The sequence below is a fragment of the Opisthorchis viverrini genome (genome assembly GCF_000715545.1).
Source record: "Opisthorchis viverrini unplaced genomic scaffold opera_v5_3, whole genome shotgun sequence".
NCBI lineage: Eukaryota > Metazoa > Platyhelminthes > Trematoda > Opisthorchiida > Opisthorchiidae > Opisthorchis > Opisthorchis viverrini.
In genome coordinates this window covers 1,992,707-2,010,038 of record NW_008751659.1, presented here as the reverse complement: position 1 = coordinate 2,010,038, position 17,332 = coordinate 1,992,707, and the positions used below count along the sequence as shown (strand labels likewise).

Genomic DNA, 17,332 nt, shown 5'->3' with positions numbered 1-17,332 from the left:
TTCAGGTGTGATATCCCTGGCGGATTCCTTATTCACAATACGCGTCCCAAATTCAGGCCGAGAATTTCGCAGAACACTCATTGGATAAAGACACCTTTTAAAAGAATTGTTTTCTAAACCAAAATAACCGCTGTACCTGTGTCACATGTACTTTCCCACTTCTCACAAAGTTACAGAATAAGACCTTAGTAACACATACGTCAGCCCGGTCTTAATAGAACACAATTCTCCAATATCTAATACTTAAACACTACCCGACACAACCAGTTCAACAATGGACATCTACCCTTATAAAGATCATGCGAGGAGGATTTATGTGGAAGCAAGTCTTTTTTAGATGAACATTTGTGGGTAAACTTACCTCAGATTCGCCTATGGGGGTGACCCTGTAGGATATAATAAAAATTAAAAATAAAAATTGTTAGGAAGGACATCAGCAACGTAAGGAAAACATTGACCATTACCGGTGACACAATTGCTTCAACTACTCGCTATGTACGGAGGTTCATTGGGCACATCTTATGGAAGCATACCGTGGCAAAAATTGAAAAGAGCATGAAGAAGGAACAGAAGCCATAGCTCAGTTGAAGAGTTAAGTTAAACAGGCTGGTCTATGCAAAAATGTGGCAAACACAACCAACGGTATTGTTCGATTCACGCGGCTAACAGACCAAAATCATAAGCGGAAGACACTGGGACCACTTTGAAACAAGTTAACGCATATCAAAGCACAGAATAACGTCTCAGTCTGTGAAAAAAGTGGCACAGCTTTTATATATATTTCGCTATTTCGCTTTAGGTCGTTTGCCTTTGTCTTTCGATTTGAGGGGTTCAGTTTAAATAAGGCCAGTCAGTTCAGTTTGTGCATATACCTTGCGAAGATCTACTGAATCAAAGCTGCTAGTCATCCTAGTTTCTTCTTCGCGTTCCGCGGTTGGAAATCCAGACAACATGTCCGTTTGGAACGTCGGTGTTTCATATCTGCGCTACACATTCGTGCTGAATAAAAGTGCACAAATGTTGTCTTGCTTTCACATGTAACCAAGTTTGTGAAGTTAATGAATGGAATTTTCTCGCTTAGAAATGCAACACCTCTGTTTTCAACAACCAATCAACTCAATTGTAGCAGCGCATCACACAGTGAAACTAAAGATTCTGCCCTTCATAAGATTAATCAGTTCATCTGCAGATGAAGTTACGCTCATGTTCGACCATTTAAGAAGATGGCCTGCGAAAGTGAAAATGTGGCAAACACAACCAACGGTATTGTTCGATTCACGCGGCTAACAGACCAAAATCATAAGCGGAAGACACTGGGACCACTTTGAAACAAGTTAACGCATATCAAAGCACAGAATAACGTCTCAGTCTGTGAAAAAAGTGGCACAGCTTTTATATATATTTCGCTATTTCGCTTTAGGTCGTTTGCCTTTGTCTTTCGATTTGAGGGGTTCAGTTTAAATAAGGCCAGTTCAGTTCAGTTGTGCATATACCTTGCGAAGATCTACTGAATCAAAGCTGCTAGTCATCCTAGTTTCTTCTTCGCGTTCCGCGGTTGGAAATCCAGACAACATGTCCGTTTGGAACGTCGGTGTTTCATATCTGCGCTACACATTCGTGCTGAATAAAAGTGCACAAATGTTGTCTTGCTTTCACATGTAACCAAGTTTGTGAAGTTAATGAATGGAATTTTCTCGCTTAGAAATGCAACACCTCTGTTTTCAACAACCAATCAACTCAATTGTAGCAGCGCATCACACAGTGAAACTAAAGATTCTGCCCTTCATAAGATTAATCAGTTCATCTGCAGATGAAGTTACGCTCATGTTCGACCATTTAAGAAGATGGCCTGCGAAAGTGAACCACGAGCACCTCGACAGAATACCCGAATACCAGAATCCTCGATTACGAAGCAAATCGAAGTGATGGGAAACTGGGTTTATAGGAAAAATCATTCAAACTCTTACTGCACAGCACAAACCAAAATATTCCTACATTCAGTAACGCTATGCTGACAAAGTAAAATGGTGGAAGGTATGCGCACAAAAGCTCTTGAGGCAGGCGATAACCTGCTTGTGTTTAGGTGTTCAGCTGTGATCAGATACAGTCTTTGTGTTGATTTCCTTCAGTCATTTCCAAAATTGAATGTGAATTAATCATCGTTTGCATCGTGGTTGAGGAAGTAAAGAGGAAAATATTGGCAGTTATATATTCTGATTTTCTCTGTCACCCGTTCTTTTCATTCCGCAGGCGATCTCGAGTAAAGACACGAAGGTACAGCTGACTGGCAATCGAAGTTTGTTACTGTGTCCAGTGGAGCGCTGGATGAACTTGGGCCCGACTTAGTGTCCAAGTAATATTTTCAAAATAATTATCAAATTGTTAAACTGGAAGCAAGCGTTCGGTTTTCAAGGGGATTCGAAATAAAGAACTCCTACCTTCCACTTTGAACCATACCTCCCATGCTATAACATACTAAGCCAATAGATCCGGACCAACAGCTGACCTTCTTACCAAGTTGGGGCCTACAAAATTATACCAAAGTTAATACAAGTATTAATCACACGACACAACATCGTGGTTTAGAGTTTTAGTTTAGTGAAACAATTTTTTAAGGTTGTGGCCACTGCCAATACTAATGGATTAATTCAACCTACTGGCGATTAAACTAATTGACCACAAATCTATATTCACTTCCGTTCTGTGTACTAGTATCCAGGATATACTACGAAGAGTTTTCGCAGCATTGTTGACACTAGATAGACTAAAAACAATGATCTATTCCGTTTTAGACGTCTCGTTCAGTAGTTTTTCTCAAGTACTTCTAACTGACACAAATGAATGTAGTACATAGTCCAGAAAGTTTGGCAACGGTTACGCCCTTGGTGATGAAAAATCCAATACGGAGTCTATGCGACTGAATTAGTTTTGTCCGGAAAGTCTGGTGTTTGTGTGCAAGGCACTCGGACCGACACTCATTGTCCTTATTTTGTCCGTTGAGCAAGGTTGAATCAGACAGGCTGTCTGGCTACACTACGCATCGTCTACAGTTATCGCGAATTTGTGTATGAATGAACCGACCTAAAGAAATGTTGATGAAGAACTTTCAGACGGAACCAGAACGGCAAACATATGAAAGGTTTTTAGGCTAAATTTATTATATAGTGACTGGCGTGGCATACGAAGGGGGACCTGTTAATGATTAGGTAGGCAGTCATTACAAATGACGATATACAGGAGATGTTATGTAGCCCAAGTATTCATCAGACAAAAAGACCCCTTCTGGTTAGCAGTGGATGGCTCGAAGATCAAACGTAAAATTTATTTCGGTTCTACAGGTAAAGGCTACTCACCAATGGCAGAACCTGTAAACCGTTGGATGCAGGTTGGACTTGTATGCGGAAAATATCATATCCCAGAGGTTAACATTAAGTAAAAATACCTATGCGAAAGCAGATAGACTTGAATTCCCTGTTAGTGCGTAGCTGCTAAGTAGCCCTTGACATTCCATATCGGTTGTAGTTGGAACAGTAAATACCAAGAAAATGCCCATTGAACTAGCAATCTCTTTCCTACCATCAAGGTTAAACAGGCGGAAAGACGCCACGTTCAACACAAGGAAGAATTGTAGATTGATATTATAGGATAAACATAGTTATGAACCCTTATATTTGAAGACAGAGACAAGTTGTGAGTTTGTACGTTTCTTATAGAAAGCACTTACAAAACCGGTGTTGCATATGGGGACGTCCGGACCACATAATCCACTTCAGATAACACTTTAAAGCAAACAAACGGTCCAAAAGGACAATAAAATCAGTTGAACGAACTTACCTTAGGTCGGTTGTTAAGATCTGCTGTTCTGAAGACCGTGAGAGAGTCATTTGAAGACGGACGTCTTCTGCGAGTTGACCCATCTGGACGACAGCACTGATCAAATCACCAAAACTTAAAACATCTGCGATTTGGGGCTGAGGTTGTTTGGATGAGCCTTCCGATTTGCATTGTGTCATGACGGCTAAGCAGCGGTTGATCTCTTCTTTCAGTGCTGATACCTGTTCAGCAGTTAGTACAAACCCTCCTGTAACCAGAGTGTCTGCCACTTGGGATAATCGTTCCGCCTGACCCAGATACAAATCCGTTTGGATGGCAGCTTCACACAAATCCGGCAAGACCAGCGAAGACGAGTCATCCGTGTCTACATTAGCCCGTATGTACCGCTTCAGTTGGACCATTTCTTGGTCCCGTTCTGCAAGTAATGCGTGAAATGTCCTTATTGTTTCTTGCAAAAGCAAGTCGTCTACACGAGGAACACGTAACCCGGCTGCATGACCGGAACCCGTCATAGCGTCGTGCATCGCGGCCTGTAAATCCAAAGCACCCATTCCGTTGAGTGAGACAAGGCAGGTAGCGGGGCGAAATGTTTGTAAAACAAGCTGAGAAATAACAGGCATACAAGTGTTTTGTGACAGTGCCTGTGTACTAGGAGTTTCAGCCGCTTGGCTCACCTGTGTGTTATCTGTAGTTGGTTGAATATCAGCCGCGCCGTGAGACTTTTTGAATAAATCCATTGTTTGTAAACGTGTCTCCAGTTCTTCTGAGTAGTCACGCGATGCTTTCAGCTTGGATTCCAGTTCACGCACTCGTTCGAGTTGTGTGTCTAATTGGGACTGTGAGAGATAGTCAGGGCAAACTGAGCAATCATTAAGTAAACAGTGAACTCAGACAAGTTTCACCCGTAGAACAGAGAAGCGGTACAAAGAAGGCTATGATTGGGACGGAATTTATATCCGTTCAAGCGGTACGTAAGTAACGATCTATCACACGTATTGGTCCACTTGAGGATAACGGTGGGAGTGGTCAATAATTAAGTGCTTTAACTATCCCGTGAGTGGTCGATCAAGTAGCTACCACGTATTGGATAGAGATATTGTGTGGAATAAAAGTCTGACAGACAGGCGGCTTGTGAACTTAACGGGTGACAGCAGATCAACATCTGTGAATATTACCAGAATTCAACAAATACAGGCATTCCATTGACGTCAGACTGACTAATGCCGGTTCAAATCCAGCTTAAAGCTAGTTGTTAAGAGACACAGTACCCAATAGTTGCAAGCTAATAGTGACACTTAAGCCAAACTCGCCCTTGACCTTCCTTTATCCTGAAAGATTTTACTCCACATTATAATGTGTGAGAGTAGCCGGAGAAGGCTGCTTTCCTGTGTTTGGAGAGAAGCATTGGAAGATATACTGACAACCTAACTTCAAGAGAAGATTATTCCCATCTTGAGAGCTCAATAAAGCGATAATGATAAACTTATCTGAAACAAACAAAATTGTAATGTATACACATCTTCCGGTCATAAACAATGTCTTTCAGTCTAGGACTGGTCGGAGTGACAACGGTTCCACCCTCTCACTGGATAAGTGGCAACCATGCGACGAAAAAACACCATTTATAAGTTTTTTGTTGCTGAAAATGTCACTTACAAAATAAGCTCCGATATGTTTTGCCGAAGATACTGAGCCATTCCTAATGCCTTACCTGTAGTGCTCGGACTCCAGTGGCCAAAGGTTTGTCACTCTCAGCCAGAGAATTCTCTGCATCGTCCAGTTTCGACAATTGATCTCTCAGGTCAACATTGTCCCGTCTTAATTCTCGCACTAGATTATCTAGGTGGTGTTGCTTTGCCAAGGCAGCAGCTGTTTCCGCTTTTTGACTGCACAGTTCCGACTGCAGCTCAGTCAACTGCTCTTTCAGGTGCTGTACCAGATGAGAAACTGAGTCCTCACTGTCCTGAAAACGATAGCATTTGGAAATTTATATTTATGACGTTACATTTAAAAGGCGTACTCATATTGGATTTTATGGCTAAAGTGAAGAGAGTTAACATAATTCAATTGAAAATGCAATTCAGTCAAACTGACGCATGTTTGATCTGGCTAATTAAGATGACACATTTCCAATTAGGAAAGCCGTTTCACTTGGTGATCCACCAATAATAACGGTTTGTCCAAAGGTGAGATTTTTGGGATTATTGTGGTCTATACATTTTCGAATTTCTTGAAGCTTTCAATAAACAACAGACATCACTGACCTCAAGAAATAATCGCAGGAATGCAGGGATAACGGTTTTTGAGANACGGTCGGTTTTTGAGACCATTATATTGTTAACTTATTAATGTACGATACTGTACTGTACTGTGTACAGCTGATGATGGGCTGACTAACAGATGGGTTGCTATGCAGAGATGAGCCAAGATGGCAAGATTCTACGTAAACAGATTGACTCAACACCACTAATACTACCTAAATCGAACTTTGAAGCCAGTGAAAGTTTAGCCTGAGAAAACGCCGACCAGAAAATACGGCTATTACGCAGAGAGATGAAGTGACTAAGGGTTAGTCTATCATACGAAATTTGGGGCATCAGGTCCACTAAATATGCCCTTGGATGACTTGAAATGAAATTTAGTGAGATTCATTTTTTCTTCTTTGTTACAGAGCAGATAAATGTAGCCATCTCCAGTATTTTCTTGCGCCCAATGAAGCATATGATCTGCAGTGTGTAAAATATTTCTGGATGAGATTCTCAAAAATAAATTTTAGGTCTATTCTCAATGCAGAAAGGAACAGAGGTGGTGTGGTCCGCACTGGTATATAATTATAGTTGCAGAAAGCAAATATCGATTGTATATTCGTACCTTTCGTCATTTGAAAGCTCAGCTTTGCCTTACTAGCGAGTTCAGGATTTGTCGAAGATAACTTGAAAAGCATTCGAAAATGAAAACGGAACCATCCCTCGGAATAGTATGAACACCTGATGAGTCACAAAGTAAAACTACTGCGATTTTAGGTCTTAGAATTAAGCGACAGCGGTGATTTCACCAAGGAGGCAGTTTAAAAGGGGATCAGTCATGACATTCCGCAATGATGCGTCTCATCAAGGTGAATATCCGAATACCCGCGCAAATTTAATACACATGCAGGCCCTTTATACCGAACCAGGAAGTCGACTGCGTGGATAAAATTTGTACTTGTACTAACAGTTGGTTTCAATTTATGTGTGCACGGACTGTCCACACTTTCTCATTATTTTGGCGTGTTAACTTGTGCCTTACCGTGTTCATTTACTTATTTAAATGTCTGGAGTTTTACTTACGACCCATGAGCAGTTGTAGACGTGAAAAGCAGTCGTAAAGGATTTTATTGGATGCTGTTTATTTGCAGACGCGTGCTTGGTGAAAATTTATGACATCTGAACATTGAACACGTTTATGAGTGTGCTTTGAATATAATTGAAGATGCAGCAGATTCTAGAATACTCCCCCCTTATGCTGAGTGGAACGAAGACAGTAACACAACAAGGTTTCTCGGTGTAAATTACTTTCTCAGTCAAGAGTTCGGGATGGAATGCTGGTAGCATAAACTAGATACGTGATTTCAAACACTAAGGGAAGTGATTTTTTTTATTCACCTAATTTTTTGCCCATTGAGGAGAATGTCTCGAGTGTCCTTCTGTACTTACTGGGCCAAATTTGATCGGAAAACCATAGCAGAAAAAAAGACGAAGTCTTCACTAGTATTTCGAAAGATTCAAATGAAAAAGTACCCGTGGGTAACCACAAATTAAAAGTGACCTTATAGAAGTTTGTTATGAAGCGATGACTCCTTGGTCAGTACCGAGAATTTTTCAATTGACTAACTTCATACAACCTTATTGAATCTGACCTGACATCATGATAATTCCCCCATTCATTCGCCCACTTCGACCGCGTACTTTTGATCACTTGTTTTACTCATCTGCAGCCCCCATTCACCTTGCTGTGATGGCCGTCCCGTTCGACACTGGTATACTAGCATGTGTGTGTGGTTGTGCGCAGCTGACCCAATAACCCATACGTGTTTATGCCCAGTTTGCCGAATATGTTCTGTCGTGTTCTGTCTTGAGTTCAGTGCAATCGCACCGCCAATCATGATCACGAAACTGCCCTCGGAAGAGACGACCGCAAACCACACTTCTGAGCCAACTGTCTGCCCAACATTGTTTGGTGTGCGGGCCTTGACAATGCACTGTTCCGGTCAGCAACAGTCGACACTACGACACTACTACATTCCAGATCGTCAAACCTACGCGTGACTCAAAGTTTCGTATCGGAAACCTCAGCTTCAATAAGGTGATGTCTGTTGTTGGAAGTAAACTTCTGTTTCAGGGTGTGAGGGTGTGTTAGATTCTAATGGGCATAGGGTATGCTTAACAGCAAACGCTTCCACATAGATGAGAGTGATTGTGTGGGTCATATGACAAAAAGAACAAATGTTCAAGTATTGGTAAAGCATGTGCTGACTGACTACATTATGACGAAGATCCCGAAATATCTCAGCAGCGGGATGCCTTACTCTAGAATAAATTTGTATTTTTTGGCAGTCTATGTATGCTTACTGTCACGAAATAGCATTGAGAGGAACCATTCATTTGTGAAAGGAACCACGACTCAGTTAGGTAGACTTGCTTCAGTCAGCTAGGGGAACTCCCAAAATAGTTTGGTGACAATTCACCAGTCTATTGTGAGACAGCTATTCTTAAGGCACGCTTACATTTTAATACGTGGGAAAAACTCAGTGTTGTTGTTCATTACGAACGGTCATTGTAGGCAGTCGTGCAATTGTGACAGTCGCGCTTCACTTCGCCCGTACTTGAATGACTCATCATATTGAATACTAACCGGTGAGCTGGCAATGATTCACTAGTCCGGAAACATCACAAATGCCAGAAGACCAGACTAGATACTCCACGTAACGTCGAGTACTGCTGTAGACAAGGGTGTACTACAAAGCAGCGAGAGAGGATGTATCTGGTGGCATAGTAAAACGGGTCCGCATTTAGGAATCAGGTTGTTTCAAACATCCAGGTTTAAAAATTGCTTTTCTGAAAAGAAATATTATAAGCCCAGGACATTCGAGCAGTTTGTCGAATTGACAAAATATCGCAATAGACAAACCAAGGTAGAACAAAAAAGGTTTTATGGAGATTTCGTCGGTTAAGTGAAGCCAGCCAATGCTGAAAAGACTGGAAACGTATATTGACCTCACTTACAGGGAGAAATCTCCATTAAAAATTCCCAAATCTCCTCACAATACCAACCAAAAACTTTTCAGCAAAGTTTTGCAACCTGATTGTCCGCAGCAACATACGCTTTTTACAAATCCAACATGCTTTATTCTATCCAGACTGAGTATAGGTGGTTGAAATTTTCTTTACTGAAGTGTACGTTGCGGGATTTGGCACGCATGAGGCCATTGGACATTTTCACTCGACATATGGCTGCAGACGTCTTCAGTGAACAGAATGATCAATCCGCACACTTGCACAAAAAGAAACCGAAGGATTTTAACATTTGGTTAGATTCCGACTTTCAGTTGAGACTTCCCCAAACAAGCGAACGAACGTAGCTCACACAACACCGTCTCTCACTGGTGGTGCGTTTAGAACAAAGTACGACTACACTCCGAAGACTGAGTCGCGCTAAGAGTGACAGAACCGATGACTACTCTTATACATATGGAAAGTGCGGGAAGTTGAAATAAGGCACACCTACAATATCCCGACCTAAAGCCATCACCCTTCTTGGTAGCCCGGTTTCAGTGCCGCAATGATCCTGCGGGTCATACTGGCTGGAACTCAGTTACCCAAGATTCAAGCATACCACGAGCAGCCCGTCGAAGGATATCAAGTCCTCGTAATGCGACTACTCGTATTACGAGGTGATCTGGAGGCAAAGTTGAACTGTCATGCGTGACAGGAGTGTGAAGACATGACGACGTATTCTCCAGGTGACAAGCATGTCTATAGCTATGGAAGTAGCTGCTGCCTTTCTCGAAGAAAGGATGGGCTAGAAAAGGTCGGCCCGAAAATCCACACACTTCGACCGCTCAGTGGTTTACCGTGACCACCGGCGCATTATTAAATACGGTCGAAATACTTTTGAAACCGAAGAGCCTGATCAAATGGCTCCTCCTGTGCGCAGTCGCATGGGGATTAAGACAGTCCTGTCCCACTCCCTGCGTCCTCGGGTTAGACTAGCGACCTGCAGCTGGGCACGTCAGACTGTTCAGTCATGGGCTCCGGGCAGGGTCCCCGAAGGTATACCCTGCTGCTCGCTTCCTTGTTAGTCAGAGTTTTTAGTAAAAAGCTCAAGTGTGGTATCTCAACCAACCCTCCTTAGGCAACCGTAGAATACTATTCGCCCTTGCACCTCACTAACTAACTCCAAAATCTGATCCACCTAAGTCTTCAATGTCTGTACTCTACACCGAATGGAGCAACACACTTCCTTTTCTGAAACCTTGCTTTCTCTCTGTGTCGATGCATTCTGTGTCTCCAAAACACGCATAAAAGATACCACCTCGGTCGTGTACATCAAGCCGCTTAGGGCAAGCTCAAATGTTCCACATTTCACTCTTCCGGTATCTGGTGACCCTGATACAGTAGCTCCCGGTATCTACGACGTGAAAGTTGCACTCAACTCCAAGTTTGCATGCGCTTTACGGGACTGGACCTCAGTAAATAGTTGTCTTTGCGCTGTGCGACTATCCGACTCAATTATAATTAAAACCAGGTTGTAAGGCTAAGCCCCGTAGGAGCATAATAAGGTGGTGTACTTGGCGTCGATGCTCAGCGCACATATAGTGGGGAGCGACTGCTTCAGTTGTGTGCTGATCATCGTCTGTTCCTGGCCAGTATGGACTTCCGGCACAAACGCTCACATCGAGTTACTTGGAGGCCATCACAGCAGAGAAACCCCATTCGTCCACTGTGGCAGGTTTGGGTAGCTCAAGAGTACCGAGCTGGTGTTGATAGAAAGCCACTAGGAACGCACAAACATGAGGATATCGAAGACTGCTTGGAAGTTGAATGGAAGCGATTTAAGGATATCGTTCAGATCAGCAGATCGTATTGTTGCCAGAAAGTTTATGCAATGACCAGCGACCAGGATGGTGTACACCGAGCCCTCAAACACCGGAGGTTTAAGAATGACAAAGAACACTGGTGGATTTCGATGGCCCAGGAGATAGGGGAGGCTTTCACTGCAGATAACTTCATCTGATTCGACCGACCAGTCAGAAGGAGACCAGTGTCAGCGAAACGATGTGAAAAAGGACGGAACGGAAATTTAGTAAAATATTGCCCTCTTGAGCGACGGACTGCGCACTTCGATAAGAGTTCACAGTCGCTGGAAGAACTCAGCCTAACTCGAGCATTGACACAGGCCCGTCATCAAAAACAGAAATATGTGGTAATATATCAATGCTTCAATGCGACAGAGCACCTAGCCCCCGATGTCTGCATCCCGCGCTCTTCAAAGGTGGCAAGTTCCTGGTAAACTGGTAAACTCACGACCATGCCTCAGAAGATTTGAAACGAAGACAGAATAGCAGTGAAAAAAGCTCGTAAAACGTCATTCCAGTCTTCCACAAAGTGAAAGAAATTCGCTAAAAGACATCGTGGCACTAGCCCGGTATCCGTCGCATCTAAGGTGTTCCCTGGCACTATTGTGCGAAGGTTGATCGATTATCTGGAGAGAAAGATTCGTGAGAATCAAGCTGAGTTTCGTGCTGGCCGACTATGTCTCCACCTCGAAACAATTTCTTGAACAGCGCCACTAGTCCAAGCATCCCACGTTGTGCATTTCTCTGAATCTGAAGGTCGTTTTGACTCCGTCGATTGTCAGAAACTTTAGCAGTGTCAAGTGTGTTTATTCCAAATTTACATCCCTCATGGGGACTCTTTATGCGAACTCCTATGGACGGGTACGAGAATAAGGCAAACTTTCTCCTGAGTTCACTACGTGCAGTGGTGAATGATAAGGCTGATCTCTTTCGCTCTCACCTTCACCTGTGTTACTAAGGTGCTGCTTGAAATTTCGCTGTCCGCCTCCGAAACCTCGGGGGTCGAAATGCTCCCGGGACGTCCTCTCACAGACAATGAATATACGGCAAAAATCGCTCTTCTTGGTTTAAGTCCTACTAAAATATAGGCCATTTTAAATATCCTAAATCATTCTCCTGCACGGTTTGGCATACCCTTCAAACCTACAGTGTAAATTGTTACTACAAGATTGTTTGAGATCGATAGAAAGCTCGTGGTTGCAAAGGAGTCAATCGATCTGGTAGATGAACTTGTTTGCCTGGACAGTTGTATACGCTCTGGTGGACTGCCTGGGGATCATATCACTTCTCGAATCGAGCGGCTTTGCTGACATACCATACCCATGGAGTCGACCTGACGTCAGCTTGTCGAAGGCAGAGTTTACACTGCGGGAGTGCGATCCATACTGTTTTATGGATCAGAAACATAGCCTCTATGAGCAGAGGAGATGAAAAAGCTGTCACTGTTCGACCATCGGAATGTAAAAAGCACTGCACAGGTCTGAGGTGGTTTTAGGAGAAGGAACTCTCCCTCTTGAACTGAATCACTCTGCTTCATAGGTTACACTAGTTAAGATATATACTCCGCATGTCAGAGTACAGTCTACCTCGCCCAGTCTTGTGCAGAGTGAAAGCAACCGTAAGGTAAGTGGTGTGTGACCCGGCAACGAAGTATGAAAACACTGACCAGTATACTGAGTCAGGTCGACAACCAGCGCCTCCGCGGATGGAAACCTATGTGCTCAATTCACCAATGGCTACTCACAGTGACAGAAATGGCCCCATGGCGCACTCAGTGGCGCTCGTACATCAGGGCTATTTCTTTCAATGCGTAGCTATCCACTTCTCAAATTAACTTATTATGCAGTCTCCTTCTGTGCTTGGCTGTATCTCTCGCGCTCTTCCCTTTCCAGTGATCAGAACTGGAGCAGCTAGAACCAACCTACCCATGGCTTATAGCACATAAACTGAACTACACCGAACAAAGAGCTACATTATGGTGTATCTGTTTTCTGAGCTTGTTCGTGGTCTGATTGACAGCTAGGTATGTGGGCACTCATTTTCACGGTAGACAAATGTTCCTCTCGATACGAATCATAGAGTTTATTGATACTAATCTATCACATTTGTTTAAAGTGCCCAGGTATCGACCAGGAATTTTGAGTGGCTCAGTTTGGTACAATAGCCGCAAAACTTGTGGTTCACATCATATGTTCAGCATACTTCAAGATCGAAATAACAGAAAGCTCCGGTGCAATTACTGATTGTCTTGAGTCTGCACACAATATTGCCGTGTGTACTGCAGTTTTATATCACGCACCGATCAAATGGACAAGACCACCAAGAACATATCTTCCATCTGACCATCTGAATTGGTTATCCAAATCCCCCCTCACTGTACGAAAAAGCTATTCGTAGGGATACGACCTACCAGGTCAGCAAGAAACTCATAATGTTGCAGACGAACATCCATATTTCTGTCCTCTTGCCACAGGTTACTTGACCAGACCAGGCGACCAGTAACACGGACCTTAACTGCCTCCCCTGAATGTTGACATTTTTCTCCACAAGTATCACCACATACGTTGATTTTGTTCAGTCAACTTCTGTACAGCACAGACTTCACCACTTATTGTCCTCATACAGACAAATGAAGTGCAGATTTATTGGATTGTCTGCTTGGATTATTGTCAGTCAATATTTTCCATTAAAAACCGGAAGTGGGTGTGACCGCTCAAAAGCATGGCACGTTCAATTATTCACTACGTTTAGGTAATGACCAACTGTTTATTTCGACAAATCGACCGCCTGCGCAACTGTGACGTTCGTCACACGGATCACATGCTGTAGACAGCCTGAGGACCGGCTGTCGATGTTCAATCGATCAAGGTGAACGACGAAACGAATGTTTGTATGTGGTGCAATTGGATTAGCATTTGGTCACCTAGGGCTGGAAAAGCAGTGCAATTTGCGAACACAAACTCGAGTGTCACTACCGACAAATGGCTGCATTACCGGACAACAAATCGGTTGTGCGCACTACGGACAAATCGATGTGATCACCTGTATTTTATGAAAATTAGTACACTCTTGTCTCAGGCAAGAACAATCACCAGAGAGCACATTCCTCGTAAAAATAAAACGGCGTGATAAGCAAGAAACATGTCAGGTGAAACATTTTCAGCAGAAATCTGTGTCGGAGCCCTCAGCCCACTGACTGTCCAGAAAATACGCGATAGACCGTGCCCAGGTGCTCGGCTTTTTCTGTTAACCTAATTACCATCACAGATTTTCCTACTGTCCGTGAAAGTGGATCAGACTTGTAAGGATAACAAGAAAATGAATTGTTTTTAGAGGGCCGACGTGACAGCTCGAAAACGAAGTTTAGTGTGAATTCACCGTAATTGCTAGCTGTAAAACTATGTATTTTGAAAGATGAAAGTCGCGCCACAAAAAAATTCCAGACTTGAACAAGATGTTTCTCGATGAGACTCACTTCGGTCTGCGTCTCAGAGTGGTTACACGAGGGTAGCTTGCGTAACTCTTCCTCCATCTAAATGAGAATTGAATGGAGCAACAACCAGTCAATTTACCATGGCTTTCTGATTTTCGACCTCCAGTATTTGAAAATCCAGCAATTCCAACTGTTCTTTCATCTCCACTTTGGTCAATTCCAATCTCTCAATCTTCTTGGCCGATTCGTATAGCTATTAGGGGAAAGGTGTTGATTGGCAGCACATGAAAACAAAATGGGCGATGGCCGCACCGCTTTCGTCCATTTTCTTACCTGATTAAGTAGTTTTTTATTTTGTCGTATAAGATAGCGCCTTTCCTCAGCCTCTCGAGGATCCTGAAGTTTAAAAATGAAAAAAGAAACACGTTTTTCGGAGTGAAAAGCTTCAAACAATGCTGGATTAGTGTCACTTGAAATGGACAATCGGTAGATAGGATTCCCCGAATAATAACGAGGTCGATAAGGTCGCTGCTGTACTCAAGTCCCTGTAAACACTTTCTTCTGCAAATAAGGGAATCTAAATCCAGTCACTATTCCTCTCATAATTCACATGCTTGGAGGTGAACTCAGCCATAGTGTCACCCGAAAGTAAGACACAAGATCCTGCTTCTCTTCACACAGCTGGGAGAATATCAGTAGTGTCTTGACATAATTCCCCCTATAAGGGTGCTGGAGAAGAATTTGCTGTTCCAAGGCCGATACAAGTCAACCCAGCTCGATGGAAGTAAAATGTCCCAGTCTACGCTGCGAAAAAAGCACTTAAAGATTAGTCACATTGTAACCTGGTTTACGACTATCCTATGCATAGCACGGGTCCGAAGTGGACTCTTTCTCTCAGGGTTGTGCATAGACTCTGGGCTAAAAAGACGAGGACAACAGCACAAGACATGACAACACATTAGAAGTATGGTTTGAATTCGCATCAACCACGTGATGTAAACCAACTAACACAGGCATGAGATGTTCAGTTTTTTGTTGCATTCTCAGCTGGAGTGCGAATGATTTCGCATTTTTGAATTCCTGAGTTGGGACGAGTATCCATTTTTACGCATAAAATAGGAAAGCGGTACAAGATTATATCAAAAATGACACAGAAAATGACAAGCAAGTGGAACGGAATCGTCCATTATCGGTGCAGGCAACTCCAAATTTTCTGAAACTTGAGGAAGGAAGACCTAGAGAAATGTGGTTCTGAATCAGAATGTTGCGTCTCTAAAGAGACTGACTCGGATATCTTCCTGTGATACAAAGTTGAACAAATGTCAGGAAACACACCGGAGACGAGTTGCTATTAGGTAAACTACCTACTCCCTACTGAGCATTGTAGACATCGGTTTTTCTGTTGTCTGCACACATTTTATCAAAACTCCCAAGCAGAGAAAGAGCGGAAATCTGATCAGCGAGACTATGTTTTTTCATTGTGAACCACAAACGACAGACTGGTTGAATCTCAAAATCGGTTTCTGATGGAGTGCCATGAGTAATTTTCAAAATCTCTCGCAAAGGGAGTTCTAAATCTAGATCTTCTCTATAATTAGGTTATTGAATAATCCAATTTTAATAGGTTCAGATATTTCTGAACTAGAAAAATAGTTTTTCTGTATTCTTCTGGTTGACCGAGCTTAAGAAAATGGATTAACGGTTCTGTAAGGACTGTCTGGATAAACGGTACTGAATAGAACTTACAATTTTTCTTCGCTGAAAGGACAATACGGAAGGGTCGGCATTAAGTACCAAAGAGAAATGATCCATAGTTTACGTTAAAATTAATCTTAGAAAGTTTATTTTATTTGCGAGTAGTAGGGGGAGTATGCAACGGAGAGATACTAATGCTAGAAAACTGAATATATCTGCAGAGACAGAGAGGGCTAACAGGGTTCTATTTGCAACACATCCAGCTACCAACGAAAGGAGGAAAACCGTCGAGGTTACAGGCTATTAGATAGGAAAGTGAACGTCTCGTATGCACATAATTTAAAAAAAAAACCTGGACATTCTCAAACACCTTCTTGAACTTTCATGGATTTTCATTGACTAATACACAATTGTAAACGAACGCTGCAAAGCAAGTTCACAAGTTCCGTAGTAAACTTCACTTTGCATGGTAGAGCTTCGAGACGACTACAGACTACTCGCATGCCTCGTCGGTAGTATCCACCGTTACACACCTTCCCCCTTCAGAGGTCACACGCATGCCGATTTCCATCGACCTCCGCTATGTCGGCCCCAGAAGCTGATCTAGTTGGCAGCTCTTCGGTTGTATCACGCCTCATCCGAATCCGAGTACTATTTACTCTCATCGATCCTCGACCACATAGACGATCCCCCGACGACCAGTAACGACAAGCGGACCTTGCCAACGACTGTTCAACTTCTGCGACCCCAGTTCTCTGCTTCCAGGATTCTGATGATCTATCTTTTCGGCCTTTTCGTCTTTGGGCAATGGTCGTACCTTCATGCCTGCCGTTTTCTGCCTAGTCTCTTCCTTAACGGTGGTTAGGTTTTCTCGAGTTCTCCTTACTTCTCCTAGCTCCTCTGCAGACAGGTGTGGAGTTGGCCACAACCAAATTTCCCGATCACCTGGAAGGCACGGATGTCAACGGTACATCTGTATAAACGGGGACTCGTCTTCATCAGGAATCTGGCTGTATCGACACACGATATACTAACACCATCGGCAAGTTTACTTCCCAGCTACACTGTTTGGCCACCAGCCACTCTTTAAACGTTTGGTTGCGGGTGGAAGGATGCTGTCCCTAGCAGTCTGATGCCAGCTTTGCAACCAACCCCATGATCTTCGTTCTCCAGACAAGGTCTCTGATCCGTTGGGAACATTCTTACCAGGCCGTGGTTAGCCACGATGTGGCGCACCGCCACTCCACTGATCA

The 17,332-nt window shown here is 43.2% G+C and overlaps 1 protein-coding gene across 1 annotated transcript in view; it reads right to left on the bottom strand.

Annotated features, from left to right (window-relative positions):
- The window catches only part of T265_00320 (hypothetical protein), a gene marked incomplete at both ends in the record, with an annotated part of 56,021 nt that overhangs the window by 17,489 nt on the left and 21,200 nt on the right, over nucleotides 1–17,332 (bottom strand). The window contains 6 exons of the mRNA XM_009164065.1: nucleotides 362–386; nucleotides 3,835–4,670; nucleotides 5,546–5,797; nucleotides 14,427–14,483; nucleotides 14,524–14,637; nucleotides 14,718–14,780. Of these exons, the coding sequence (XP_009162329.1) occupies nucleotides 362–386; nucleotides 3,835–4,670; nucleotides 5,546–5,797; nucleotides 14,427–14,483; nucleotides 14,524–14,637; nucleotides 14,718–14,780 (1,347 nt within the window). The remainder of the gene's footprint in view (nucleotides 1–361; nucleotides 387–3,834; nucleotides 4,671–5,545; nucleotides 5,798–14,426; nucleotides 14,484–14,523; nucleotides 14,638–14,717; nucleotides 14,781–17,332) is intronic.